The sequence below is a fragment of the Eptesicus fuscus genome, chromosome 10, assembly GCF_027574615.1.
Source record: "Eptesicus fuscus isolate TK198812 chromosome 10, DD_ASM_mEF_20220401, whole genome shotgun sequence".
NCBI classification, from domain to species: domain Eukaryota; kingdom Metazoa; phylum Chordata; class Mammalia; order Chiroptera; family Vespertilionidae; genus Eptesicus; species Eptesicus fuscus.
In genome coordinates, this window is record NC_072482.1 from 60,045,791 (window position 1) to 60,073,619 (window position 27,829).

Here is a 27,829-nt window from a genome sequence, read left to right on the forward strand (position 1 = left end):
GAAACTAGACTATTTATTTTTTAAGTTAAATATTTTATTGAGACTTAGTTTTTCTTTATTATTCCAGAAGTTGTGATTATAGTGTAAATGAATCACATGTATTATAGACTTTGTGTATTTATAGAATGGTTATACTTTTTTTAGATAGCATAGTTATTGTTTACCTCTGATTATTTGTGTAGAAGAAGGAAAAATCTTGTGGATAAATTTACTGGATTTTGAAAACAATAGATATTGTAAAGCTGCATATATGGTGGGAAGTTCCTGTTAGTCTGGAGATGAATTCACAGTTCCTTTTGTGGGAAAAAATGAAAGCTTACAGGAGCTGCAGTTATGCTTTGGTGGCATAGTTATAAACAAGATTATTTTAAAAAAATCAAATTAGACTTTATCAAACTTAAAAAGTTTTGCTGTTCAAAGGACACCATTCAGAAACTACAAATACAAGTCACAAACAGAGGAGAAATATCTTGCAGAACTTTCCTCTGACAAAGGACTTGTATTCAAATTACATAAAGAGTTCTTACAGCTCAATAATAAAATGACCCCTCGAAAAAGTTAAAAATGAACAAAATATATGAACTGACACTTCACAAAAGAAATACACAAATGGGCTAACAAGCACAGGTATAGATGCTCAACACATCACTCATCAGGGAAATGCAAATTATCCTTCAGAAATAAATTTATCCCCAGGTAAACAAAAACTGAGCAAGTTTATCATTACTAAATTGGCCTCTCAAGAAATGCTTAAAGAAATTCTTTAAACTGAAATGAAAAATGCCATGTGATATCATTTATATGTGCAGTCTAAAAAAGCTGAGCTCATAGAGAGCTGGAAAAAATGTATCTTTTCAAATATTTTTCTGCACATTTATATATACATCTGTCTATGTGCACAAACATGTAGTTATGTCATAAATTAATAGGATAATAGTTTCATTTTGAATTGTGCATTTATCCCTTGGAGATATCCTGGAGACCTTTTGATATTAGATATAACTCTTGTTTTTTTTAAATGGCTGCTTTCTATTTCACAGTATGGCTGCACTATCATTTTTAAAATATATATATTTTATTGATTTCAGAGAGGAAGGAGAGGGAGAGATAGAAACATCAATGATGAGAGAGAATAATTGATCGGCTGCCTCCTGCATGCCCCACACTGGGGATGGAGCCTGCAACCTGGGCATGTGCCCTGACTGGTAATTGAACTGCAACCTCCTGGTTCATAGATCAACGCTCAACCACTGAGCCACACTGGCCAGGCTGCACTATCATTTTAAAACTATTTTTGTATACTTAGGTTTATTCTAGTTTTTACTTTTTAAATAATGCTTTAAAAAACTTACTTACAAATGGATTTTTAGTCACATGAGTCAGTGTTTCTGTAAGATTTCTAGAAATGGAATTTCTAGGTCAAAAGTTCTATGCAATTAAAGATTTGTTAAATTTTGTCAAATTACTCTTTACTTGTGTATTAGCTAACATTAAAATTTAAATGGTGGAACTGAATTTCTAAAAAGTAAGATGATATTTTTTAAGAAGCCACATTAACCCTTCTGGAACACAGTGGAGTATTAATAAATGACAAGAAATCACGTGGAGTTGAGGTATGAAGCTCTGGGAATTTTATTGGATACTAGAGGCCCAGTGCATGAAATTCATGTATGGATAGGGTCCCTAGTTCTGGCTGGCGATCAGAGCCAATCTGTGGGGCGACCAGCGGGGTAATTGAGGGGCCCCGGCTGGCACCCACCTTGGCTGGCCTGAGGCCTGTGGGCTAGGGGTAGCTCCTGCGTTGAGCGTCTGCCCCCTGGTGGTCACTGCACATCATAGCGACCAGTCATTCCACCTGTCATTTGGCCGTTTGGTCAATTTGCATATTAGGCTTTTATTATATAGGACTAGAGGCCCATTGCATGAAATTCATGCATGGGGGGGGGTCCCCTCAGCCCAGCCTGCACCCTCTCCAATCTGGGACCCGTTGGGGGATGTCCGACTGCCAGTTTAGGCCCGATACCGGGGATCGGGCCTAAACCGGCCGTTGGACATCCCTCTCACAATTCTGGACCGCTGGCTCCTAATTGCTCACCTGCCTGCCTGCCTGGTCACCCCTTACTGCCCCCCCTGCCAGCCTGATCACCCCCAACTGCCTCCCTCTGCTGGCCTGGTTGCCCCCAACTGCCCTTCCCCCCGCCGACCTAGTCACCCCTCACTGCCCCCCCTGCCAGCCTGGTCACCCCCAACTACAGCCCCCTCCCGCTGGCCTGGTCACCCCTAACTGCCTCCCCACTGGCCTGGTCACCTCTTACTGCCCCCCCTGCTGGCCTGGTTGCCCCTCACGCCCCCCCACCCACCGCCAGCCTGGTCGCCCCACGCAGCCTGCTGTTCAGTCATTTGGTCGTCCCTTACTAACCCCCCTGCCGACTTGGTCGCCCCACGCAGCCTGCTGTTCAGTCATTTGGTCGTCCCTCACTAACCCCCCTGCCGACTTGGTCGCCCCACGCAGCCTGCTGTTCAGTCATTTTGTCGTCCCTCACTAACCCCCCTGCCGACTTGGTCGCCCCACGCAGCCTGCTTGTTCAGTCGTTTGGTCGTCCCTCACTAACCCCCCTGCCTGCCTGCCTGGCATTCCAGGATTGTGAGAGGGATTTCCAACTGCCTGGTCATAGGCAGCCATCTTGTGAGGGCATGAGGGTCAAATTGCATATTACCTCTTTATTATATAGGAATTGCTTGTACATATTAATCAGCAACAGATTATTGCAAAATCATAATTACCAAAATATTTATAGGTGGTGGAATTTTTGAACCTTTGAACTATGTCTTATTCTGAACATAGAAGGTATGTGTAGTGGTGAAGAGCACAAGAGTTCAGGTCTTCTGCCCCCTATGAGCAAAATAACTCTGGAGAAAAAGAGATCAGAATATGTGATCCTTTTGAATCTCAAGTATTGCATTGGTAAATTGAGACCAATAACCCTATTTTTAAAGGTTGTTGTAAAATTAAGTGCTCAATAAATGGTATCTGTTGTTACTTTTATTCTTCTGTAACAATTTTATAAAGATAAGCATGATTAAATATTTATCTTTTGGAGTAAATGGCAGTGGGGCATTTTCTGTATAACAAATAGAAAACACGTAAACTCTATATTATCCCATGACTCAAAGGTTACCACTTTTCTAATGAACAGGAACATCTCTTCATATAAACAGCAGTATTCTTTGTTTTATTTTCTACCCATATGCCAAAATAATTAGATAGTATAAGGATAAGACTATCAATTCTGACTTGCTCATCATCCTGGCACATGGCTATTTATGGTGCAAATTGGGATCTTAGTTCATCCATATTAATTAAGTCTTGACTTAGTTGACATCCAAGGTCTTGACCTAGTTGACAAAGTCAGTATAGATTCTTGTTCTCCACAATTTCCTACTTCCTAATAGTCTAAGGATGATGATGATGATAGATAGATAGATGATAGATAGATAGATAGATAGATAGATAGATAGATAGATAGATAGAAAGAATAGATAAGTTGGGATGTTATACACATAGTTCTAAGCTTAATTCTTTTTGATATCTTAAAAGTTCTATGAGATAAATAACTTTGGATTTAAATACAGAGTCCAATTTTCTAGAAATTGAAGAGAAAGGAAGTCATTGGGATTCTGAACAAGACATCTGGTAACACAATAGCAGTTGCCACGGTCAGATGTTCCACCTTTCCTTTTATAGATGGTGAGAGTGGTGGTGTGTTTGAAGGGCCATGGTTCCGTCTCAGAGTTTCAAACACTGACAGAGAGGCTCTACAACTGTTGTGCTAGGCTTCTGTGCTAAGTCTGAGCAAGTGTGCCGCTGGTGCTTTGTCTTATTTATTTATTTATTTATTTTTTAGTTACTTTGAAAATATTTTTGGTGACATATTCAGAAACTCATTATTTTAGAGGAATATTGGAACGTTCTACATCATAGTCATGCTAAAAAAGATAAGGATGTAACCTCATTTACAAGATGTGAGTTGAAAACCCAATTCTATAAACTATGGTCATCTAGTTTGAGATGTTGAGATCTTTTGTTTCACTGACCTGTATTTAAATCCAAAGTTATTTATCTCATTGAACTTTCAAGATATCAAAAAGAATTAAGCTCAGAACTATGTGTATAACATCCCAACTTATCCATTTATCTATCTATCTATCTATCTATCTATCTATCATCTATCTATCTATCTATCATCTATCTATCTATCTATCTATCATCTATCTACTATCTGTCTATTATCATCATTGTCATCATCATTATCTCTGTGTGTAGGAAAAACTTGATGGTTAAAGCTACAAGCAAACCTTTTTCTGAGAAGGATATACTTTCACTTTTACCTTTATACTTTTAAAAAATATCTATGTTTTTATTGATTTTAGAAGGAGAGGAAGGGAGAGAGAAACATCAATTGGCTGCCTCCTGCATGCCCCCTACTGGGGATCAAGCTCACAACCCTGGCATGTGCCCTGACCAGAAATCAAACTGGCAACCTCTCGGTACATGGGAGGAAGCTCAACCAACTGAGCCACACTGGCCAGGTCTCTACCTTCATACTTATAATATTTGAATTTTTACAGTGAGCATGTTTCACATTTTTATTTTAAAATATACATTATTAAAGAATTCAGTAAAAAGATAGATCTTATTTGAATATTTTATTTCTTGGAACTAGAAACAGTATCAATTTTTTTTCTTTTTTGCTTATTAAAAATGTATAGCCCAGCTGGTGTTGCTCAGCAGTTGAGCATCCACTCAGGAACCAAGAGGTCGCCGGTTTGATTCCTGGTCAGGGCACATGCTGGGGCTGCAGGCTCGATCTCCAGTAGGGGGCTTGCAGGAAGCAGCTGATCGATAATGTTCCTCTCTCATCGATGTTTCTATCTATCACTTTCCCTTCCTCTCTCTCTAAAAATCAACAAAAACACATTTTTAAAAAATGTATAAAACCAATCAGTTGAATATTGTAAAAAAAGCTTCAATAATTTGATTCTTTATATCCCTATTTAATATAATCACTTAGGTAAGATATAAAACTTTGATTTATGTGGTTGGTGGCTTTTTTCTCTTTTTCCAAATTTTCTATAGTAAGCAATATTACTTTTAAAATAAAGAGTATTTAAGGTAGGCAAATCTTTATTATTTCAATTCTTGTTTATGTTGACATTGATATATTGTGGTTTTAGAGGATTTTTCTCCACAATATTTATTGTTCTTTTGTTCTAACTGGGAAGGGAAAAGTCAGAGTAGAAGCTATTATATAAAGCTATTTGGTGAGATGGTTATTATTCTAACGGTATTATTCAAAATTGCTAAAAATACACACAATAGGTTTTAAGGAAAATGCAAACTGCTGGAATATGCTTCTTTTAGTAGCACATTTTTTCTTTCCAAAGTCAAAGGCCTTTGACTCTTGAGTGTGCTCCCATGGGTGTGTTAACCTCCCTCCTTTTTCTCCCCAAGCTTCCTAATTTCATTTTTAGAGTGTGTAATTGTATTTGTCCTTTGTGTACATAAATAAACTATTTTAAAATAAATTTTGTTTGGTAGCTGATTAGTTTTATGCATTTGAATTGGATGATGATAAGAGGTCACAGGTCTTGTAATATTCCTGGAAATTAGGAAATTACTTAAGAGATTATGCTCCTTTGACTAGATTCATCCTCAACTTGGAAATAGCTTAGCGTTCACCCTCCTCCAACCTTCTGCAAAGTGTTTTGAAGACTCTGGTTTGAGTGAATAAAATCTGAAAATTGGAGGTTTATTTTTTTAAAAATATAAACCGAGTATTATTATTTTCCAGACAATTATGAGCTAACATTTAAGGGCTTTGGTTACAGTTCCTTTGCTGCTGATTAGGTATTCCTGGGTGGTGATTAGTGAATGTACAAATGCAATCATTTGGTAGGGCTTAATCACTCATATGAGAGGGAAGTAAGTTACCCAGAAAGTGAAACTGAAGCTTGTATAGCTTCCATTAACCTTATTTTTTTTTAATAGAACAAAAAAGAGAAGAAAAAAATGTTGACTAAATTAGGAATATTGAGCCATGTAAGATAAATTGTGGTTTAAAAGAAAGAGAACATTGGGAAATATATGAACAAATTGCTATACTATTTATTTTATTTATTACTAGAGGCCCGTTGCACGATATTTGTGCAAGAATAGGCCTTCCTTCTGCTGGCTTCACTCCCGGCCACCCGGGAGCCTGCAAGTCCTTGCTCCCGACCAGAGCACCGCTCCTGTAGCTCCCTCCTGCTCCGTACCTGCATATGCAAATTAACACACCATCTTTGTTGGGTTAATTTGCATACTCACTCCTGATTGGCTGTGGGCGTAGCGGAGGTATGGTCAATTTACATGATTGTCTATTATTAGGTAAGATATTGTCTGTGGTACAAGTAGCTTATGAATAATTGGTCCTTACATACCAGGACAGATTTCCAAGAGAGAGAGGGGGCGGGGGGAGGGAGGGAAGTGCTATTAGCAAGTGCCTCTCCTTTCTTTGTACTGGATGACTGAGCACCCACATTTATAGCATGGGCAAGGGGGAGGAAGTATTTTTTCCCAGGTTTAGTACTTTACTCAAGGCTGAGAAGAAGAGAGATATATGACTATACCTTCTATTCTTTATTTTTAAAAATTCTTTATTGTTTAAAGTATTACATACCGTATTATATCTGTCTCCTTTTCCCCCCTTTGACCTCTCCCTGGCCACCCCACCTCTGCACATGCCCTCACCTCCTTAGTGTCTGTGTCCATTGGTTATGCTTATATGCATTAATACAAGTCCTTTGGTTGATCTCTTACCCTCCTCCCCCTTCCTCTGCCTTCCCTCTGAAGTTTGATGGTCTGTTCGATGCTTCTCTGTCTCTGGATCTATTTTTGTTCATGAGTTTATGTTGTTCATTATATTCCACAAATGAGTGAGATCATGTGATATTTTTCTTTCTCCAACTGGCTTATTTCACTTAGCGTAATGCTCTCCAGGCCCATCCATGCTGTTGCAAATGGTAAGAGTTCTTTCTTTTTTACAGCAGCATAGTATTCCATTTTTGTAGTGTACCACAGTTTTTTAATCCACTTGTCTGCTGATGGGCACTTAGGCTGTTTCCAAATCTTAGCTATTGTAAATTGTGCTGCTATGAACATAGTGGTGCATATGTCATTTCTGATTGGTGTTTCTGGTTTCTTGGGATATATTCCTAGAAGTGGAATCTCTGGGTCAAATGGGAGTTCCATTTTTAATTTTTTGAGGAAATTCCATACTGTTTTCCACAGTGGCTGCACCAGTCTGCATTTCCACCAGCAGTGCACGAGGATTCCTTTTTCTCCACATCCTCTCCAGCACTTGTCGTCTGTTGATTTATTGATAGCCATTCTGACAGGTGTGAGATGGTACCTCGTTGTCGTTTTGATTTGCATCTCTCGGATGATTAGTAACTTTGAGCATGTTTTCGTATGTCTCTTGGCCTTCTGTATGTCCCCTTTCAAAAAGTGTCTATTTAGGTCCTTTGCCCATTTTTTGATTGGATTGTGTATCTTCCTTTTGTTAAGATGTATGAGTTCCCTATAAATTTTGGAGATTAGGCCCTTATTGGATATAACATTGGCAAATATGTTCTCCCATGCAGTGGGCTTTCTTGTTATTTTGTTGATGGTTTCTATTGCTGTGCAGAAGGTTTTTATTTTGATGTAGTCCCATTTGTTTATTTTCTCCTTAGTTTTCATTGTCCTAGGAGCTGTATTGGTAAAGATATTGCTACGACATATGTCTGATATTTTGCTGCCTATGGATTCTTCTAAGATTTTTATGGTTTCCCGTCTTACATTTAAGTCCTTTATCCATTTTGAGTTTATCTTTGTGTATAGTGTAAGTTTGTTGTCAAGTTTCATTTTTTTGGCATGTATCTGTCCAATTTTCCCAACACCATTTATTGAAGAGACTGTCTTGACTCCATTGTATGTTCTTGCCTCCTTTGTCAAATATTAATTGAGCATAGTGGCTTGGGTCGATTTCTGGATTCTCTGTCCTGTTCCATTGGTCTATATGTCTGTTCTTGTGCCAGTACAAGGCAGTTTTGAGAAGAGTGGCTTTGTAATATAGCTTGATATCTGGTATTGTGATCCCTCCAACTTTGTTCTTCTTTCTCAGATTGCTGCAGCTACTCAGGGTCTTTTTTATTCCATATGATTTTTGGAGAGTTTGTTCTAGTCTGTGAAATATGCCATTGGTATTTTTATAGGTCGTCTGAAGCTAGGAGAGAGTGGAATGCATGTATCGGACAAAAGAGTATTTTACTTTTATTTTTGAGTTTTTGGTGAGATGGGTTATAGGGCCTGAGTCCTGAGAGTGAGGCCTGGGAAGTAGGTTTGAGCAACATGGAATAATGATGAGCTAGGAATGTCTGTATGGGGAGGCCAACTTGCTGCTCAGGGCAAGCACTATAGTGTGCCATGACTCTGTTAGGTTCGGGGATTGTTCTTCACATATGGCGTTCAAAAGTTCAGCTTTGGAGGCTTCCCCAGAGGACCAGCTTCTACTTCGGGATTATTTTATACTAATCAAATCCACAATTGCTAGTGTACAATTTACCCTTGAACAACATGGGTTTGAACTAGATCCTTTTATATAAGTGGACTTTATTCAATAAGCATTTTTTTTTTGTATTTTCTTTTCCTTATGATTTTCTTTTTCTTTCCTTTATATTGATTTCAGAGAGGAAGGGCGAAGGAGAGAGAGAGAGAGAAATGTGAATGATGAGAGAGAATCGTTGATTGGCTGCCTCCTGCACACTTCCTGCTGAGGATCGAGCCCACGACTTGGGCATGTGCTCTTGAACAGAATCGAACCCTGGGACCCTTCAGTACACAGGCTGATGCTCTTTCCACTGAACCAAACCAGCTAAGGCCTTATGATTTTCTTAATAATACTAGAGGCCCGGTGCACAAAATTTGTGCATGGGGGGCGGTGTCCCTCAGCCCATCCTGCACCCTCTCCAAGCTGGAACCCCTCAGGGGATGTCCAACTGCCAGTTTAGGCCCGATCCCTGTGGGCAGTTGGACATCCCTCTCACAATCCAGGACTGCTGGCTCCCAACTGCTCGCCTGCCTGCCTTCCTGATTGCCCCTAACTGCTTCTGCCTGCCAGCTTGATCACCCCCTAACCACTCCCCTGCCAGCCTGATTGATGCCTAACTGCTCCCCTGCTAGCCTGGACATCCCCCGAGGGGTCCCAGATTGGAGAGGGTGCAGGCTGGGCTGAGTCCTTGCATAGCTGTACACACCTCCAGTGCACAAATTTCATGCACTGGGCCTCTAGTAAAAATATATTTTGAAAAAAAACTACCAATGAAATAAGATTACACACAAACATACAACTTCCCTTCCCTGCAGGCTTGATCACCCCCAACTGCCCTCCCTTGCAGGCATGGTCCCTCCCAACTGCCCTCCCTGCTGGCCTGATCACCCACAACTGCCCTCCCTTGAAGACCTGGTCCCTCCCAACTGCCCTCCCCTGCTGGCCATCTTTGACCACAATGGGGGCAGCCATCTTGTGTGTTGGAGTGACGGTCAATTTGCATATTACTCTTTTATTAGATAGGATAGAGGCCTGGTGCAAGGGTGGGGGCCAGGTGGTTTGCCCTGAAGGGTGTCCCAGATCAGGGTGGGGGTTCCCTTGGGGCGTGGGACTGCCTGGGCGAGGGGCCTGTGGTGGTTTGCAGGCTGGCCACGCCCCCCGGCGACCCAAGCAGAGGCCCTGGTATCTGGGATTTATTTATCTTCTATAATTGAAACTTTGTAGCCTGAGCAGAGGCCAGGGCAGGTCAGGACAGGTGGAAAGCTTGGCTTCCTCCATCGCCAGGGAAACCGAAGCCTCCTGCTCACTCCGTGGCCACAGCCATTTTTGTTGGGATTTATTTATCTTCTGTAATTGAAACTTTGTAGCCTTGAGCGGAGGCCTAGGCTGGCCAGGAAGCTTGGCTTCCTCCATCGCCGCAGAAACCCAAGCCTCCTGCTCTCCCCAGCTCCGTGGCTGCTGCCGTTTTTGTTGGGATTTATTTATCTTCTATAATTGAAACTTTGTAGCCTTGAGTGGAGTCCAGGGCCGGCCAGGGTGTGCGGGAAGCTTGGCTTCCTCCATTGCTGGCGAAACCCAAGCCTCCTGCTCGCTCCGTGGCCGCAGCCATCGTGGTTGGGTTAATTTGCATACTTGCTCCTGATTGGTTGGTGGGCGTGGCTTGTGGGTGTAGCAGAGGTATGGTATATTTGCATATTACTCTTTTATTAAATAGGATTTTCTCTAGCTTACTTTATTGTAAAAGTAAAGCATGTGACATATAACTTACAAAATATGTGTCCATTGGCTATTTATGTTTATGTTAAGGCTTCCAGTCAACAGTTGGTTATTAGTAGTTAAGTTTCTGGGGAGTCAAAAGTTGTATGTGGATTTTGGACTGTGTGTGGGATCAGTACCCCTAAAACCCTTGTTGTTCAAGGTTCAACTGTATAAATCAAACTGTTGTACCTACTTCAGCCTTCCAGCCAAGACTTCTGGCTCTTCATTCCTAGGGTAATGAACTGTCCCCATTTGCCCAGAGCTGTCCTGATACCAGCACTGAAAGTCCTGCATCCAGAAAAACCCCTCAGTCCCAGGGGGATGGTTGATCACCCTATTTTACTTCCCTGAACCTGTAGCAGCTGCAGGGTGGGAGGAGGGGAAACATATTCACTGCCACTGTGTACAGTCTCTTCCCTGTAGTGCAGATGAGAAACAGCCCATAGTCCTTGCATAGCTGTACACCCCAGGAAGCAATTTCAGGGAGGAAGATATTGCTAAATCTCACGTGTGCCCAGATATTACTGTTCTGATTATCTATTGCTGCGTAACAAATGACCACAAAATTTAGAGGCTTATGACAATGTTACTTCATTATCTCTCCTGGTTTTTGTGGATCAGGGATTTGAGAAACCCTCAGCTGGCAATTCTGGCTCCCTCAGTACCCTAGTGCCTACAACTGAAACAGCTGGGGACTGGTCAGACACCTCTCTGTTCATGTCATCTCAGGCCTCTCCAGGTCGGCTATGGTCTGGGCTACTTAAAGCTCTCTCAGGGCACTGTTGCCTCCACGCAGTTTGATGTTTACTGACAGTTCAGGGTTTCAAGAGAAGTTTTCCAGCCACCAAGTAAGGAGCTACCATGAATGTCATCTAGGATATTGTACAACATCATTTTCACCAGAGTTACAGGATTCGAGGGAGGGGAAGACAGGTCCCACTGCTTGATGGCTGGAATGCCAACGGCCCAACATGCTGAGATGGAGAGATTATTGCAGCCATCTTTGAAAAATACAATTCGCCACAATCACCTTGGCCCCAAAATGCAGTTTTTCATTAATACTAGTAAGAGTAGTGAAGTTGTTAAAATACAATTTTTCCTCATGAATTTTCATAAAGCAATTTTCATTTTGAGTGAAAATGAAAAGATCAGCCTGTAAATGTTTCTTGAATTGTTTTGAAATCCCTTGCTCACCATTTGGACTGAATAACTATCTATATCTATCTATCTATCTATCTATCTATCTATCTATCTATCTATCTGATATAGATCCTTTTCAAAATAAAGCCAACTGACCAAGATAAATGTAGCAAAAAGTTCATATGCTTCTGTTGTAAGAGTTTTAGGGTGTGTGCGATGTGTCCATACACATAAGCACCCTGGGGAGGAGAGCATAGAAAGGGAAGCGTAATTGGGAGGAGAGAAGGACATCAGTGGCACAGGCTGACTCAGGTTGGAGGGAGGTGCTCACTGCAGGAAAGAGCTCTGAAGACTTTGATGGCTGGAGAGGGAGCTAAGGTCAAGGGCAGAAGCATTTTGAAGTGAAGGGCAGGAGTACATATAGCATCACTTGAGTATGGTCATCTGGTTTAAAATGTGAATGCTAACATTCTGGCCCAACTTGCTTAGACTGTCTCTCTCTATTGTGACGATAAAGACCCATGAGTTATTCTTTTTGATAGTCTCTAGCTTCTTACTACTGGATAATAGAAATCGGGATTTTAAAAAAAATGTGAAGCAGTTACATGGGGGATTTGCCGACAGCATTGTTTTCACAAAGTTTCAGGAAGGCATGCTGCAAATCTTAATTTTTTAAACTGATTTTTTTAGCTTGATATAACACTATATTTAATATTCAAGTTTTGTGATTCTTACATGAGTGCTGTTGTTGTCCTAAACTCATTATTTTGTTGAGAAAAATTAAAAAAATAAGGTAGCAGAAAGATTATAATTCTAAGCCACCACTTGGTTAAAAAGATGTCATCTGTGTTTGATTGTAGGAGTACTGCAATACGGTCCAGCTGGACTCTGGGATAGATTACCGGAAAAGGGAGCTTCCTGCTGCAGGAAAGCTCTACTACCTGTAAGTTTGTTCTTGTTTAGATGTTAATTTTGTAAGTTTGCTATCTAATAATTAATCAGGAAAGGATCAGAAAAATAAGCAGGTTAGTTATTAGAACGGGAAAGGCTAGTTTTGAAGCCTGTGATTTTTAAAATACAAGGTGTTATAATATTAACTACTTTAAACTGTTTTTTGCCATCCACATTTGCATGATTTATCATGTGTGATTGGATGAAACCCTAATTAGTTTTTGGGGGAGGAGTGATGACAGATGGTTAGGAAGTAATGAGTATCCTCTTATAAGACACTCTAGTATTAAGAGAATATCTTTATTGTGCTAAAGTAATTAATTATTTGTGGACATCTTATGCCAAATGTGCATTTTCCATTTCCCAAAAATTGTTGTTTTATTTTGTCAGACAACCTGTTCGTATTTATCATTGTTGATTGACTTCCATACATAACTATGTAAAACATATATACACATATATACACAAGTATGACTGGATATGCATTTTGTCTTTTAAAAGCTAAAACTTTCCTTTGTAGGACCAATTTATAAATAATACATATCTTAAGCATGTGCAGTTAATGCTGAAAAACATAGTTTGTTTTAAAATATTATTTGTGAGAACCTGAAAAGGAAAAAGCGCTTTACAAATGCAAACTTTTGTTTCGTATATGCTGTCAGTGTTAGGCACATTGTGGGTTCCCAGTAAATAAATCTGTCTATAAGGCAGCGATGTCAACCTTTTTCATCTCACGGCACACGTAAACTAATTACTAACATTCTGCGGTACATCACGAAATATGTTATTTTTTACTGATCTGACAAAAAAAGATATAATTTTTTTTCCCCATTCACACCAGGCAGCCATTATTGTGTTGGCTGTTGTCATTTCTTTTTACTTGACAATCTAAGGGAAAAGCGGTCAGTGCCCCTGACTAAATAGTCAGGTATTGCATGTTTTAAAAATTCTTGTGGCACACTCGTGTGCCATGGCACGTGGTTGAAAATCGCTGGTTAAGGGCTAATTGTGACTTAACTCAAAGGCATGTTTCTGCTAATTTAAATTTTGATGACAATGTGCATATGAAAGGCTCAGAAAGTTCTCATCTCTGCCACCTTGTAAGCAGAAGCACTTTACTGTTTTTGAAGCAGAAATTAGCTAGAAAAATCACATAATTAAAATTGCATACTTTACAGTGTACCAAGGGAACTATTTCAGTTTATTATTCAGATTCTGATGATTATTTATAGGAGGTTCTTCATCTGCCCTTAAGTACTTTGTCTTTAAAGTACATTATAATTTTTAAAAACTCTTATAGCACTTTTTTTCTGCTTTAACTTAGATGCCTTCCCCTCTCCCCCCCGCGCCCCCCCCCCACTCCCCCCCCCCCTCCCCACACACACACACACCCAGCTTCTTTTATATTTGTGTTTTCTGGGCTTTTTATTCTTCTGATATTCCTGATTCTTAGCTACTTATTTTTTGCTACTCCAGATGTAATTTCTTCTTCTCTTCCTCCTCCTCCTTCTCCTTGTCTTTATTTTTCAAATAAGGTAATTCTTATTCCCTTTTTTCTCACAAAATGTATCCATATGTGGAAGAATTAAAACATTTTTCTAATGGGAAGTTCCCTAAATAAATATGGCAGTCTGGGTCTAAATTGTGGCATTTGCTTCATAGTGCCAGAGAGGTATGGGTGGGATTTACAGGAGGTAGAAAGGCTGCCTTTGCTTGGAGCATAGCTATTTCCTCTCTGACCTACCTTGTGTTGCTCCTTCCTCTGTCTGATAAAAGTAACACAATTCTAACACAATGAAATGCAGATTGTGCTTAGGTTAAAACATGTCCTGGAGGAAAAATAATTTGACAACATCTGAGTCTAGGAAACTAGAATTTACAAAGGATTTCATGAAACTCTGGAACAGCTTTCTAAAAAAATATATAAAATCATTTAATCCTCAAAGAAGGTAGATTTGGTCACAAATTTAACATGAAAAGTGTTTTCATCAGCCCTGGCCAGTGTGGCTCAATTGGTTGGGCATCGGCTCATGTACCAAAGGGCGGCTGGTTTGATTCCTATTCCGGGCAGATGCCTGGATTGATGGCTCTGTCCCTGGTCGGGGGCCTACAGGAGGCCACCAATTGATGTTTCTCTTTCTCTCATCAATATTTCTCTTTTCCTCTCTCGCTAAAAAAATCAATAAAATAAAAAAATGTTTAAAAAAGGGGGGCTTTCATCATAGTTTGATAACTAAGCTGAGAGAGCCTGGGGGCATACCTCAGTCAGAGGATAAGGCAAATATGTTTCCCAGAGGAGAATTAGGAATTAAAATTATCTCAGAAGTGGAAGAATAATATTAGATACCAAGATAGGTTCCTAGGGATATAATTTACATTGCTTTACATGAGCCCTTGGATAGAATTTCTTTTAAGGCAGAGTAAAAAAAAAATTCCTGGGTCATAGTAATTTCTGATGTAGTTAGATTTCTTTTTATCTTCTTCTTATAAGAAAACTATTTTTTTCCCATAACAGATTTTAATGAGCTATGCTATATATTGCCCTATTAAAGCATATATTTATTTTATTACCCTCTGCTTAAATATCTGGAGTTGGTTCCTGAATATGCAGGTCCAGACTACCTACCCCATGTCAATTTTACTAGCACCCCAGTGGCCTAAAAAGAAAAAATTTCTAGCTTCCCTCCAGGGGAATACCAGACAATATCTCAGAATTTCATATAAGCAAAATCCCATATATGATCATAAACTAACAAAAATATTCATTAACTCAGTATTTTATTAGTCTAACTTTCCAAAGCCAATTAAAAATGTCCCCAAACACAATTCAAATAATATCAAGAATAATCAAAGATTTTTTTTTTAATTACCTAAAAAGTTGACCTGGAACAATTTCTCTGATTTATAGTATTGTCTGATTTACACAAGAACTAATTCATACAAGGCATTGTATGTTTTTGTGTAATCTTATTTCATTGGTAGTTTTTTTCAAAATATATTTTTACAAGAGGCCTGGTGCATGAAATGTGTGCACTGGAGGGGTGTCCCTCAGCCCAGCCTGCACCCTCTCCAATCTGGGACCCCTCGGGGGATGTCCGACTGCCGGTTTATTCCTGATCCCTGTGGGCAGTCAGACATCCCTCTCACAATCCAGGACTGCTGGCTCCCAACCGCTTGCCTGCCTGCCTACCTGCCTGATTGCCCCTAACCGCTTCTGCCTGCCAGCCTGATCACCCCCTAACCACTCCCCTGCCAGTCTGATCGCTGACTAACTGCCCTCCCCTGCCAGCCTGGTAGCCCACAACTGCCCTCCCCTGCAGGCCTGGTCCCCCCCCCCAACTGCCCTCCCCTGCAGGCCCGGTTGCCCCCAACTGCCATCCCATGCAGTCTTGGTCCCCCCCGCAACTGCCCTCCCCTATAGGCCTGGTCGCCCCCAACTGCCCTCCCCTGCAGGCCTGGTCCCCCCAACTGCCCTCCCCTGCTGGCCTGGTCGCCCCTAACTGCCCTCCCCTGCCGGCCATCTTGTGACCACATGGGGGCGGCCATCTTGTGTGAAGTTGTGACGGTCAATTTGAATATTACCTCTTTATTATATAGGATTGATTTCAGAGAGGAAGGGAGAGGGAGAGAGAGATAGAAACATCAACGATGAGAGAGAATCATTGATCAGCTGCCTCCTGCACGCCCCCCCCCCTGGGGATTGAGCCTACAACCTGGGCATGAGCCCTAACTGGGAATCGAATCATGACCTTCTAGTTCATAGCTCAATGTTCAACCACTGAGCCACATCAGGCAGGCATTTCATTGGTTTTATATCACATTACATTTAGAAACCCCTGCATACAAGATGTTTATAGCCTATCCCAAGAAGTTTTCAATCTCACATAAAACAAACCCAGAGAATTTAAATTAGCAAGTTACAAACCACAGCAAGCTTGAGTGCAAATATCCAAACTTTTACATAAAGTATCTCATGATTGTCCAGTTTTTCATTCTGCTGTAACCACGAGATGAGCACAAAGTCATTTTCTTGCTGGTTGCTTGGTGGATTGGGCTCAGTAGTAGATCCCTATGTGTGGAATATAGTTTGCTTAAATCCAAACAGGTCAACCAAGCACTAAGGCTTCCTTTTGCATTTGGATGGGGGCTTGGACCAGTCATTTATTTTGAATTGCTCGGTGTTTGCCATGAGAATGTCTCCCATGCCTTCCAGAGAATTTAACTGCTTCAGATTAGCTATCTGCTTGGGGGCTGGTGGCAATAGAAGTTACTATTGTATATGATGAGCATCTTTTTTCAGACAAGGAAATACCACTGCTGAGGGATACATGGGATTTGCCCCAGGCCATTTCCCTGTCACTTCTGGGAAGGTTATGGTTTCCTGGGAAGACACAAGATATCTGGATCAGAGACAAATGATTTTATTACTCTCGGCTCGGATAACATTAGGTTGGTTCCCTTCTTGCTCCCTAGTCCCATTTTGGAGAATGCTGAGTTTTGCTGAGGTCCCAGATGGATTCCTGCATAGGCAGTGAATTGTGCTATAGGAGAGGGACTCTGAGTTTGGGAAATGTACTATTTTATAGCTAGAAGTAAGCAAGGTAGACATTGTGTCTCACGATAGACATTGCCTCATCCCTCAAGGTTTCTCACTACAAACACAACCTTGAGAAATCATATTCATAAACTAAAATATTTACAGGTAAAATAATACAGTATCTGGGGTGTGCTTCAAAATAATCCAGTGTGGGGGAATTAAGGGAAGGTATAGATGAAACAAGATTGGCCATGTATTGAGTGGGTGATTATTATATAGGCTTTATTATACTATTGTCTCCACATTTATTTTATGTGTGAAATTTTCCATAATGATAATTTTTTAAAGGTACAAAATCTCTATTTTTTCCAATCATGCTTGTGAAAGTTTTATTGATTCTATTGATTTTCTCAAAGAAACAGCTTTTGCTTTATTGATTTTCTCTATTGCTTTCTGTTTTCTATTTAATTGAATTCTGCACACTTTTCGTTATTTTTTACTTTTTTCAGCATAATTTGGATTTAATTTACCCTTCCTTTTCTAGTTTTTAAAGATAGAAACCCAAGTCCTTGATTTTTAAACCTTTCCTCTCTTCTTACATAAGCATTTTAATGTTATAAATATTCTTCTAACTACTATTTTAATTGCATCTATACATTTTTAATTTGTCTTGTTTTCCCTTGTAATTTGTTATATAACCTATGGGTTATTTAGAAGTATACTGTTCAGCTTCCAAACATTTGTTGATTTTTCTATATATCTTTTGGTTCCTAAATTTAACTTATTATGGTCAGAGAACCTATGTTGTATGGTTTAAAGCTTTTAAGTTTATTGAGGCTTTAAAAACAGTGATTGCAGGTTGGAGGGGGATGGGTAGAAGTGGAAGAGGGCATAGAGAGGATAAAAGGTGATGGAAAAAATAGAATAAAATAATTGAAAAACAATATTGAGGCTTGTTTTATGGCCCACAGTCTGATGTATCTTGGAACATGTTTCTTGTGCACTTGAAAAGAATGTGTATTCTGCTGTTGTTTATAGAGTATTCTTTAAATGTCATTTGGTTCAAGTTGGTTGATAATGTTGCTCAAGTTTCTTGTACCCTTACTGATTTTTCCTCTACGTTTTCTATTAATTATTGAGATAGAGGTATTAAAATTTCCAACTATAATTCTTTCTCTCTGTGTGTAGCTCTCATTTTAGTACTCTTCCTTGAAAATTCTAGCTGCTAGGCTTCCCCAAATTCTGAATTTTGTTTTCTGAACTCGCAGAGACCTTGGGGATCTAGTTGGGTCCCCTGAAGCCTAGAAACTCTCACCAGATAGTAAATTGGGGGCTCACCTTATTTGTTTCCTTTCACTTGGGGGACCACTGCCCTGTGCTTTCTGACAACCATTGTTTCATATATCCTAGGCAGTTTGTAGTTGTTTAAGAAAGGAGGGTAAATCTGGGTCCTGCTACTCAATAATGGCCCAAAGTGGAAGTCTTCAATCCATTATCCTGAAAACTGGTAAATAAAAGGAGAGAATCAAGTGTTTTTCCCTCCTGTTTTAGAAGAACTGATCCTTAGTATAACAAAAAACATTGGGGAGCTATTTATAGAAGTTTTCTAGATAACAAATGAGAAAAAAATGAGAGAATTTTTAAAAAATATATATTTTTATTAATTTTTTACAGAGAGGAAGGGAGAGGGATAGAGAGTTTGAAACATCAATGAGAGAGAAACATCGATCAGCTGCCTCCTGCACAACCCCTACTGGCGATGTGACCGCAACCAAGGTACATGCCCTCGACCGGAATCAAACCTGGGACCCTTCAGTCCGCAGGGCGACGCTCTATCCACTGAGCCAAACCAGTTAGGGTGAGAGAATTTGAATAGGTCTAGAATATCACCATTTTGAAAAACCTTCATAATTTGGATCTAGTTAATGATCAAAAGTTCTACAATAATTGCTACAGAAAGGGAACCCAAATTTGATCAATTTATAGGAAATATTAGGGGCAATGGAATATGTTGAATGATATCACAGGAGTATATTGATAAAAATATTTTAAAATTACATAAATAAATTGCTTCTTCAACAATCAAGAGAAAAACAGGGTGTGGTTTACAAGTGTAGCTGCCCCAGTGCCTGGGCCTTCACCATGAGCGTCCCGGCCTTCATTGACATCACTGAGGAAGACCAGGCTGCTGAGCTTCGAGCTTATCTGAAATCTAAAGGAGCTGAAATTTCAGAAGAGAACTCAGAAGGAAGACTTCATGTAGATTTAGCTCAAATTATTGAAGCCTGTGATATATGTCTGAAGGAAGATGATAAAGATGTTGAAAGTGTGATGAACAGCGTGGTATCCCTCCTGTTGATCTTGGAGCCAGAAAAGCAAGAAGCTCTGATTGAAAACCTCTGTGAAAAGCTGGTCAAATTTCAAGAAGGTGAATGCCCATCTCTGAGACTGCAGTTGCTAAGCAACCTTTTCCATGGGATGGATAAGAATATTCCTGTAAGATATACAGTATATTGCAGCCTCATTAAAGTGGCACCATCTTGTGGGGCCATCCAATATATTCCAACTGAGCTGGATCAGGTTAGAAAATGGATTTCTCTTCTGGAACCTTACCACTGAGAAAACACATACCCTTTTAAGGCTACTTTATGAGGCACCTGTGGATTGTAAGAAAAGTGATGCCGCTTCAGAAGTCATGGTAGAATTGCTAGGAAGTTACACGGAGGACAATGCTTCCCAGGCTTGCGTTGATGCCCACAGGTGTATTGTACGAGCATTGAAAGATCCAAATGCATTTCCTTTGCCAGTCAAGTTTTGGAAGGTGAACTTATTCATGATCTTTTAACCATTTTTGTGAATGCTAAATTGACATCATATATCAAGTTTTATCAGAATAATAAAGACTTCATAGATGCACTTGGACTAGTACATGAACAGAATATGGCAAAAATGAGACTACTTACTTTGATGGGTATGGCAGTGAAAAATAAAGAAAATTTGTTTTTTGATACAATGCCACAGGAACTTCAGATTGGAGCTGATGATATTGAAGCGTTTGTTATTGATTGCCATGAAAACAAAAGTGGTCTACTGCAAAATTGATCAGACCCAGCGAAAAGTAGTTGTCAGTCATGACACATATCGGACATTTGGAACACAGTAATGGCAACAACTGTATGACACACTTAATGCCTGGAAACAAAACTTGAACAAAGTGAAAAACAGCCTTTTGAGTCTTTCTGATACCTGAATTTTTATGCTATAATTTTTTTTCTTTTGGGAAACATCAAAATGATAGTAAAACATTTTAAGCTGAATTTGGCGGGGAGGGGAGGAAGTAAAAGAAAAAAAGAGAGCTGGAGAGGGAACCTGTAGTTTGAAAGAGACTTAAAGATCATAAGCAGCCTGAGGTGACCTCTGAAAATGGTTTGCTATTTACTTGACCCAGAAAACCCCACAAAATCATGCAAATCAAGAAGTTCAAATTTTCGTGTTCACTTTAAGAACACTTATGAAACTGCCCAGGTCATCAAGGGCATGCATATCAAAAAAGCCACCTCGGATCTGAAGGATGTCACTTTACAAAAGCAATGTGTCCCATTCATCATTATAATGGTGGAGTTGGTAGGTGTGCCCAGGCCAAACAATGCGGCTAGACACCCGGTTGGTCACCCAAAAAAGCGTGCTGAATTTTTGCTTTACGTACTTAAAAATGCAGAGAGTAATGCTGACCTTAAGGGTTTAGATGTAGATTCTCTGATCATTGAGCACATCCAGGTGAACAAAACTCCCAAGATGTGGCACCGAACTTACAGAGCTCATGAACAGATTAACCCAAACATGAGCTCTCCTGCCACATCAAGATGATCCTACTGAAAAAGAGCAGATTGTTCCTAAACCAGAAGAAGAGATTGCACAGAAGAAAAACATTCCCAGAAGAAACTGAAGAAACAAAAATTTTATGGCCCTGGAGAGAATTCAGCATGAAGTAAATGCTAATAAAAGTTAAAAAAAAAAGAACATGTAAACCAATTGCAGTATATGGAGCTTGTTGAATCCTGAATCAAACAAATGATAAAAATAGAAACAAACAAACAAAAAAAACCTTATGGGATAATCAGAGAAATGCAAACACTAACTGAATATGTCATGACATTGGAGAATTATTGTTAACTTTGTAGGTGTGACAAGGATATTATTTTTGTTTTTTAACAGCTTTATTGAGATATAATTAACATACCATACAATTCCCCATTTAAAGTGTATAATTCACCCTAGCCAGTTGCTCAGTGGTTAGAGCATTGGCCTGCACACTGAAGGGTCCAGGGTTTGATTCCAGTCAAGGGCACCTACCTCTTTGGCAGGCTCCATCTCCTGCCATGTGCAGGAGGCAACCAATCAATGTCCCTCTCTCACATCGATGTTTCTCTCTCTCTCTCTCCCCCCTCCCTTCTACTCTCTAAAAAACAATGGAAAAATATCCTCAGGTGAGGATTTTAAAAAATAAATAAATAAAGTGTACAATTCAATGACTTTTAGTATAATCACTAAATTGTGCAACTATTATCACAATTCATTAAAAAAAATTTTATCACCCAAAAAAGAAACCCCATATCCCTTATCCACCACTTCTCCCCACATGCCCCTACTTCCCAGTCAGTTTAGGCAACCTACTAGTCTACTCTGTGTCTCTATAGATTTGCCTATTCTGGATATTTCATATAAATGGAATTATAATAAGATGTGGACCTTTGTGATAGCCTTCTTTCACTTAACATATTGTTTTTAGGATTCATCCATGTTGTAGCAGGTATCAGTACTTCTTTCCTTTTTATTGTATTCCAGTGTATAGATATATATCTTTTATTTATCTATTCATCAGTTGATGGTTATATGAGTTATTTCTATTTTTTGACTATTGTGTGAAATGCTGCTCTGAACATTCATGTACAAGTTTTTCTGTGGACTTATATTTGTACTAGAGGTCTGATGCACAAAATTCGTGCAAGGGATTCAGTCCTCGCAGCCGCGGCAGCTTGCCTCAGCCCTTGCAGCCCCGGCTTCGTCCGGAAGGTCGTTCTGGTCTAATTAGCATATTACACTTTAAAAAATATATATATATTTTATTGACTTTTTACAGAGAGAAAGGGAAAGGGATAGAGAGTTAGAAACATCGGTGAGAGAGAAACATCAATCAGCTGCCTCCTGCACACCTCCTACTGGGGATGTGCCTGCAACCAAGGTACATGCCCTTGACTGGAATTGAACCTGGGACCCTTCAGTCCGCAGGCCGACGCTCTATCCACTGAGCCAAACAGGTTAGGGCAGCATATTACACTTTTATTATTATAGATTTCTCTTGTATAAACCTAGAAGTGGAATTTTTGGGTATGGTAACTGTTTAGTCTTTTGAGGAACTTCCAGACTGTTTTACAAAGCAGCTGTGCCATGTTATAGTCCCACCAGCAGTGTATGAGCTTCCCATTTCTCCACATTTGTGCCAACACTTTTTGATTATAGACATATGTATTAATTTCCTGGGAGGCCAGACAGGACCAGAATAGAGCTGGCCAACCTTTTCTAGCTGAACACATTGACAATAAATTTATGTTGTTTTAAGCCACAAGCTAGGTGGCTTAAAACAACATAAATTTATTCTCTTATACTTCTGGAGGCCAGAAATCTGAAATCAAGATTTTGACTGGGTTATACTCCCTCCAAACCTTTGGGAGAGAAATATTCATGGCTTCTTCTAGTTCTGTTGCTTGCCTCCAATACTTGTGATTCCTTGGCACATAGATATGTCACTTCAATCTCTGCCTCTGTCGTCACTTGGCATCTTCCTGTGTCTCTCTCTCTCCTCTTCTTATAGAGAGACACATTATTATATTGAATAAAGCACCCATCAACTTAACTGATTATATCTATAAAGACACTATTTCCAAATAAGGGCACATTTTGACGTAGTGCGGGTTAGGACTTTTACTTCTTTATTTCGGAAATACAATCCTAGGGAGTGTGAAATAATATCTCATTGTGGTTTTTATTTTTGATGGCTAATGATGTTGAAAATCTTTTCATGTTTGTGTTGACTATTTGTATAGCTTAGGAGAAAGGTCTTCAGGTACTTTGCACATTTTAAAGTTAGGTTGTTTGTCTTTTTATTATTGGATTTTAAATCAACCTTGTATTTCTGGGATAAATCCCACTTGGTCATGGTATAAAATCCTTTTTATGTGGGTTTAATTTGCTAGTATTTTATTGAGAATTTTTGTGTTTATAGCCATAAAAGATAGTGGTCAGTGGTTTTCTTTTCTGGTGATGTCTTTGTCTGGTTTTGCCATCAAGGTAATCCTGGCCTGATAGAATGAGTTGGGAAGTGTGCCCTCCTTCTTTAGTTAGATGTTATCTTTCTTCTTGAATCAGTTTCAGAGTTTGTGTCTTTCTAGGAATTTGTTCATTTCAGTTAGATTATTTAATCTGTCGGTATACATTTGCTAATAGTTTTATAATACTTTTTATTTCTGTAAGGTTGGTAGGAATGTCCTCTTTTTCACTCCTGATTTTGGTAATTTAGTATTTTCTCTTTTTCTTGGAATATCTGGCTAAAGGTTTATCAATTTTGTTTATCTTTTCAAAGAACCACCATTTGGTTTTATTGATTTGCTATATTATTTTTTTATTCTCTTTCTAATCCTTATTATTTTCCTCCCTCCACTTGTTTTAGGATTAGTTTTCTCTTTTTTCATTATGGAAAGTTAACTTGTTGGTTTGAGATTTTTCTTTTTTTTTAATGTAGGCATTTAAGTTATAAATTTCCCTGTAACACAACTTTAGCTGCGTCCCATAAGTTTGGTATGTTGTGTCTTCATTTTCATTGTCTCAAAGTATTTTCTAATTTCCTTTTTGGTAGTTTTTTGACCTTTTGGTTATTTAGGTGTGCTGTTTAATTTCCACATATAAGTGAATGTTTTTTAATGTATCATTTAAATTATTTTAATGGCTTTTTCACTATTTTTTTTTTTTAGTGAAGAAGTATTTATTCATATAAGAAGTATAAAGTAAAAAGTTTCATTCACTTTGAAATGTTTCAAATTCAAAATGAAGCATTGTATGTAGCAAAGGTCAGTAATGGTAATGAATCTGTACTCTAAGGCCACCTGCAGGGAAAAGGCTGCTATGGGGGGAACTATAGTTTGTTCTCAAAAGTAGATGCACAGTAGTATCTTTCTCATAGGAACACCTGTTGATATTTTGTGAATGAGAAAAACTCTGTGACATTACAAACTTATATCTGTATATTAGTGAAAAACAAGAAACAAAACAACTTTCTATCCTGTAGGGTATAGTCAGGTTGGCTGTTTATTTTGTCTGTTAAAATTATGAAAATGTCCTACTTGACATAATTTAGATGCACATTTAAATATTTATTAATTTTGTGTTAACTCAAGGACCACTGAATTAAAATTTATTTCAAGGGTTTGAATCACCACCTAAAAAGTGGTACAGCAGCAAAAGAAATTCATCTTGTATAGACTTCAACATCAGGTTCTATCAGTCAGCTCAACACAACTTTTATCTTCTATTCCTTCATTGAACTGCCATTTGACAGTCACAGCATTTGTTTTCTGGGAGGCCAGACAGGACCAGAATAGCGCTGGCCAACCTTTTCTAGCTGAACACATTGACAAAGTATTCAATTGTATGGCTATGCTCATCTTAGGGAAGTGTAAATAGGCTATGTACATACTATGTACATGAGTAGACAGCATGTGTACTTATATAAGTACAGAATAAAGTTTTTATATTTCCTTAAAATCCTTATTTTCTTGTTATCTCATCTTCAAATAGATCACGTTTATAACTAACAGTCAATCTTCAACAGTAGAAAAGCTGACCTAGCAAAAAGTCCCAGGTCTTGAGTTGCTTGCTGTCCCTATTAGTTATTAAAATTCCCTGGTTTCTCTTTCCCAGGTGATGTGACTATCTTCCCCTGGAGAGGAGTTAGAGCTTCTTACTCCCTAGCTTTTAAAAATCTTTTTAAAAATCTTCAATCACTATGACCTTTCTGAAATTTCATGAAAAAGAAATATTTTTGGATCTACTAATTTGCAATTCTACATGTTACATCACTGATTTATTTGTGAGGAAATGCAATATATAAATTTGACAGAAATTTTATGTGGAGTTTGGGACTCAGATGAGGGGGGGCGGGTGAAGGTCTGGAATTTGAGAGCAAAAGGTGCTAGATCCCACTTTTTGTATTAAATGCAGGTCGAGATTAATAGGACCAGGTAAGTTACTCTCCAGGCGATTGAGAAGGGTGGGAAATTTAGAGACTGAAATGGATCTCTGAACAGTCAATTAAGCCTTTGAGTGATTGAGAAGAAGATAAATACTAGGACAGAATCCATCCTAACAACTGATTCCGTTATGTAAAACAAGACTACAGGATTTGAAATGCAACCAAGTCTGTTTTATATGAAGGCAAGTATAAACCAACTTAATCTTGGACCTGCCTCCAGCCCCAGATTATGTTTGGTGTGAGCACAAAGAGCTGTACAGCATGAATGCACAAGGAATCAGCAGAGTGAGAAGGCTCACTGCCAGGGAAACTTGGCACAAGAACTCCAAGAGGAAGGGGAAATTTCTCCCGCGTTGAATCAACTTTGGCTCTCTGGAATAGAGAACATGGAGAGAGAGGGACCAGGGAAAGCCAACCCTATTCTACTTGTTGATACCTTAACAAGCTGTTGATTTTTAAAAGGGAATGAAGGGGCAAAGTGTGGGTAGCATTCTGTTCCCCTGAGTCAATCCTAATGAAGTGGGAGGTTCTTGAAGAAATTAATTTCCATTTAAATTCATGTGTGACCCTCTTCTAGAAGCCTCCACTTGTTTGGGAATTTTTGTTGAGAATTTCAAACGATCCAGCAATAATGAGGCCTTTTTTTTTTTTTTTTTTTTTGACGTGTTCTATTTCTTGAGTCTTAGTTTTATGTTGAATGCCTGATTTTAGTTGTTGAAATTCTCTCAACTGGCTGGTTACTTTCTTCTCTGTATACTAATATGATATGGAAAAATAAATCATGATTCTCATACTTCTAAAGCAGCCAGGCTTTTAATCCAGGAAACTGTACTCACAGGATTTCTGGCAACAAAATAGTGGTTGATTCCAGAGGGTTTTTGACTTAAAGACACAGTGGTACTCCGCAACAGAAAATAGAAGCCTGCCCCTCCACTGCAGTTTCTGAGCGAAACAAAAGGTGACCGAAGCGATGGAATTGGTGGACATCACCGAGCATTACAGACAAAGGGAAAAGAGCCTGTGCTCTGCTTGGGCCCCAACATTCCATCCCCCAACAAGAAGCACATGAAAGGAGTGGCTTTGTTTCTTCTTCAGAAATGACTTTAATTCTCATCCTGTGCTCAACTTTTTTTTTTTAAACATTTTTTTCTGTATTGATTAAGGTATTACATATGTGTCCTTATCTCCCCATTATTCCCCTCCCCCCCCACTCCCCGCCCCCTCATTCCCTCACCCCCCTGGTGTCTGTGTCCATTGTTTGGGCTTATATGATGCATACAAGTCCTGTGGTTGATCTCCCCCCCTTCCCCCCACCATCTCTACCTTCTCTCTGAGGTTTGACGGTCTGATCGATGCTTCGCTGTCTCTGGATTGTACTCAACTTTTGATGATCTGTTTTGCATCTTGTCTGCACAAAGGACTACTATACAGTAGCGTCTCACCGAGCAGCAGTTACCCAGAATTAAAGGAAGTCACTTAAATTCTTTATCACTACTCAGTTGTAGAAGCTTATGTTTCTGTCCTCATGCAAGGAAAGGGGATACGATTCATAACATCTGAGCTTAATTCCTGTGTTTTCTCCTGATCGTTTTGATGTTACCCAAGTCACTCTGCCTTAAGATCTGCCTCTCTGTGGTTAAAATGGAACTATACAAAGCTGAACAGAACATTTTCCTTCATGCTGTGTGACATGATATTCAGGTGGCCTCAAAAGAAAACTCTGACTTTAGCTCCCTTTTACACTGAAAAAAATCATGTTTAATTTAGTGCCATCTTTAGGCTGTAGCTTTTTCATGCAACTGCTATTGACTACCAGGTTTTGTCCCTTCTTCTAATTTTATTAATTGGGCTGGAATATTTTAAATTTATGTTTGAAATTTGAAAATAATTTGAATGACTATTTGTATTTTTTATAATCTATATCCATGTGTATTTTTTGGTACATTTGTTTTCTGAATATGCTTATTGCTGACCTTAGGTTTTATGTCCCAAACACTTGATTTTTTAAAAAAACTAGCTGACCCTGCTTCTTTTTTAGAGTTTCACGGGCATGATTGTATTTCTGAGTATAGATTTGTGTTGTTGTTGTTAATCCTCACCAGAGGATATTTTCCCCAGTGATTTTTTTTTAAGATAGAGTGGAAGGGAGGGGGACAGAGAGAGAGAGGAGAGAGAAGCATCAATGTGAGACACATTGATTGGTTGCCTCCTGCACTCACCCCTACCGACCAACCGACCCATAAGGAGTGCGGGGACGGGAGGAGGAGGGAAGGGAAGACCAGGGATCAAACCTACAGCCCAGGTATGTGCCCTTGACTGGGAATTGAAGCCTGGACCCTTTGGTGCATGGGCTGACACTCTAACCATGAAGCACACCGGGCAGTGCCTGAGTATAGATTTTTAGTGTAAGGTAAGGTTGCTGTATTTTTCCTACTTAAAAAAGTCAAGTGATCTTAGGTATTTTTTAAAATGGATTTAAAAATTTTATGTATATTATGATCACGCTAG

At 39.2% G+C, this 27,829-nt stretch overlaps 1 protein-coding gene and 2 pseudogenes across 1 annotated transcript in view; all 3 read left to right on the forward strand.

Annotated features, from left to right (window-relative positions):
* AFG1L (AFG1 like ATPase) overlaps positions 1-27,829 on the forward strand; it is a 143,935-nt gene that overhangs the window by 70,664 nt on the left and 45,442 nt on the right. Inside the window, exon 8 of the mRNA XM_008140042.3 lies at positions 12,389-12,471. Coding sequence (XP_008138264.2) covers positions 12,389-12,471 — 83 coding nt within the window. The remainder of the gene's footprint in view (positions 1-12,388; positions 12,472-27,829) is intronic.
* LOC103299695 (eukaryotic translation initiation factor 3 subunit M-like) lies at positions 19,150-20,294 on the forward strand (annotated as a pseudogene).
* Positions 20,440-21,055, forward strand: LOC103283821 (60S ribosomal protein L17-like; annotated as a pseudogene).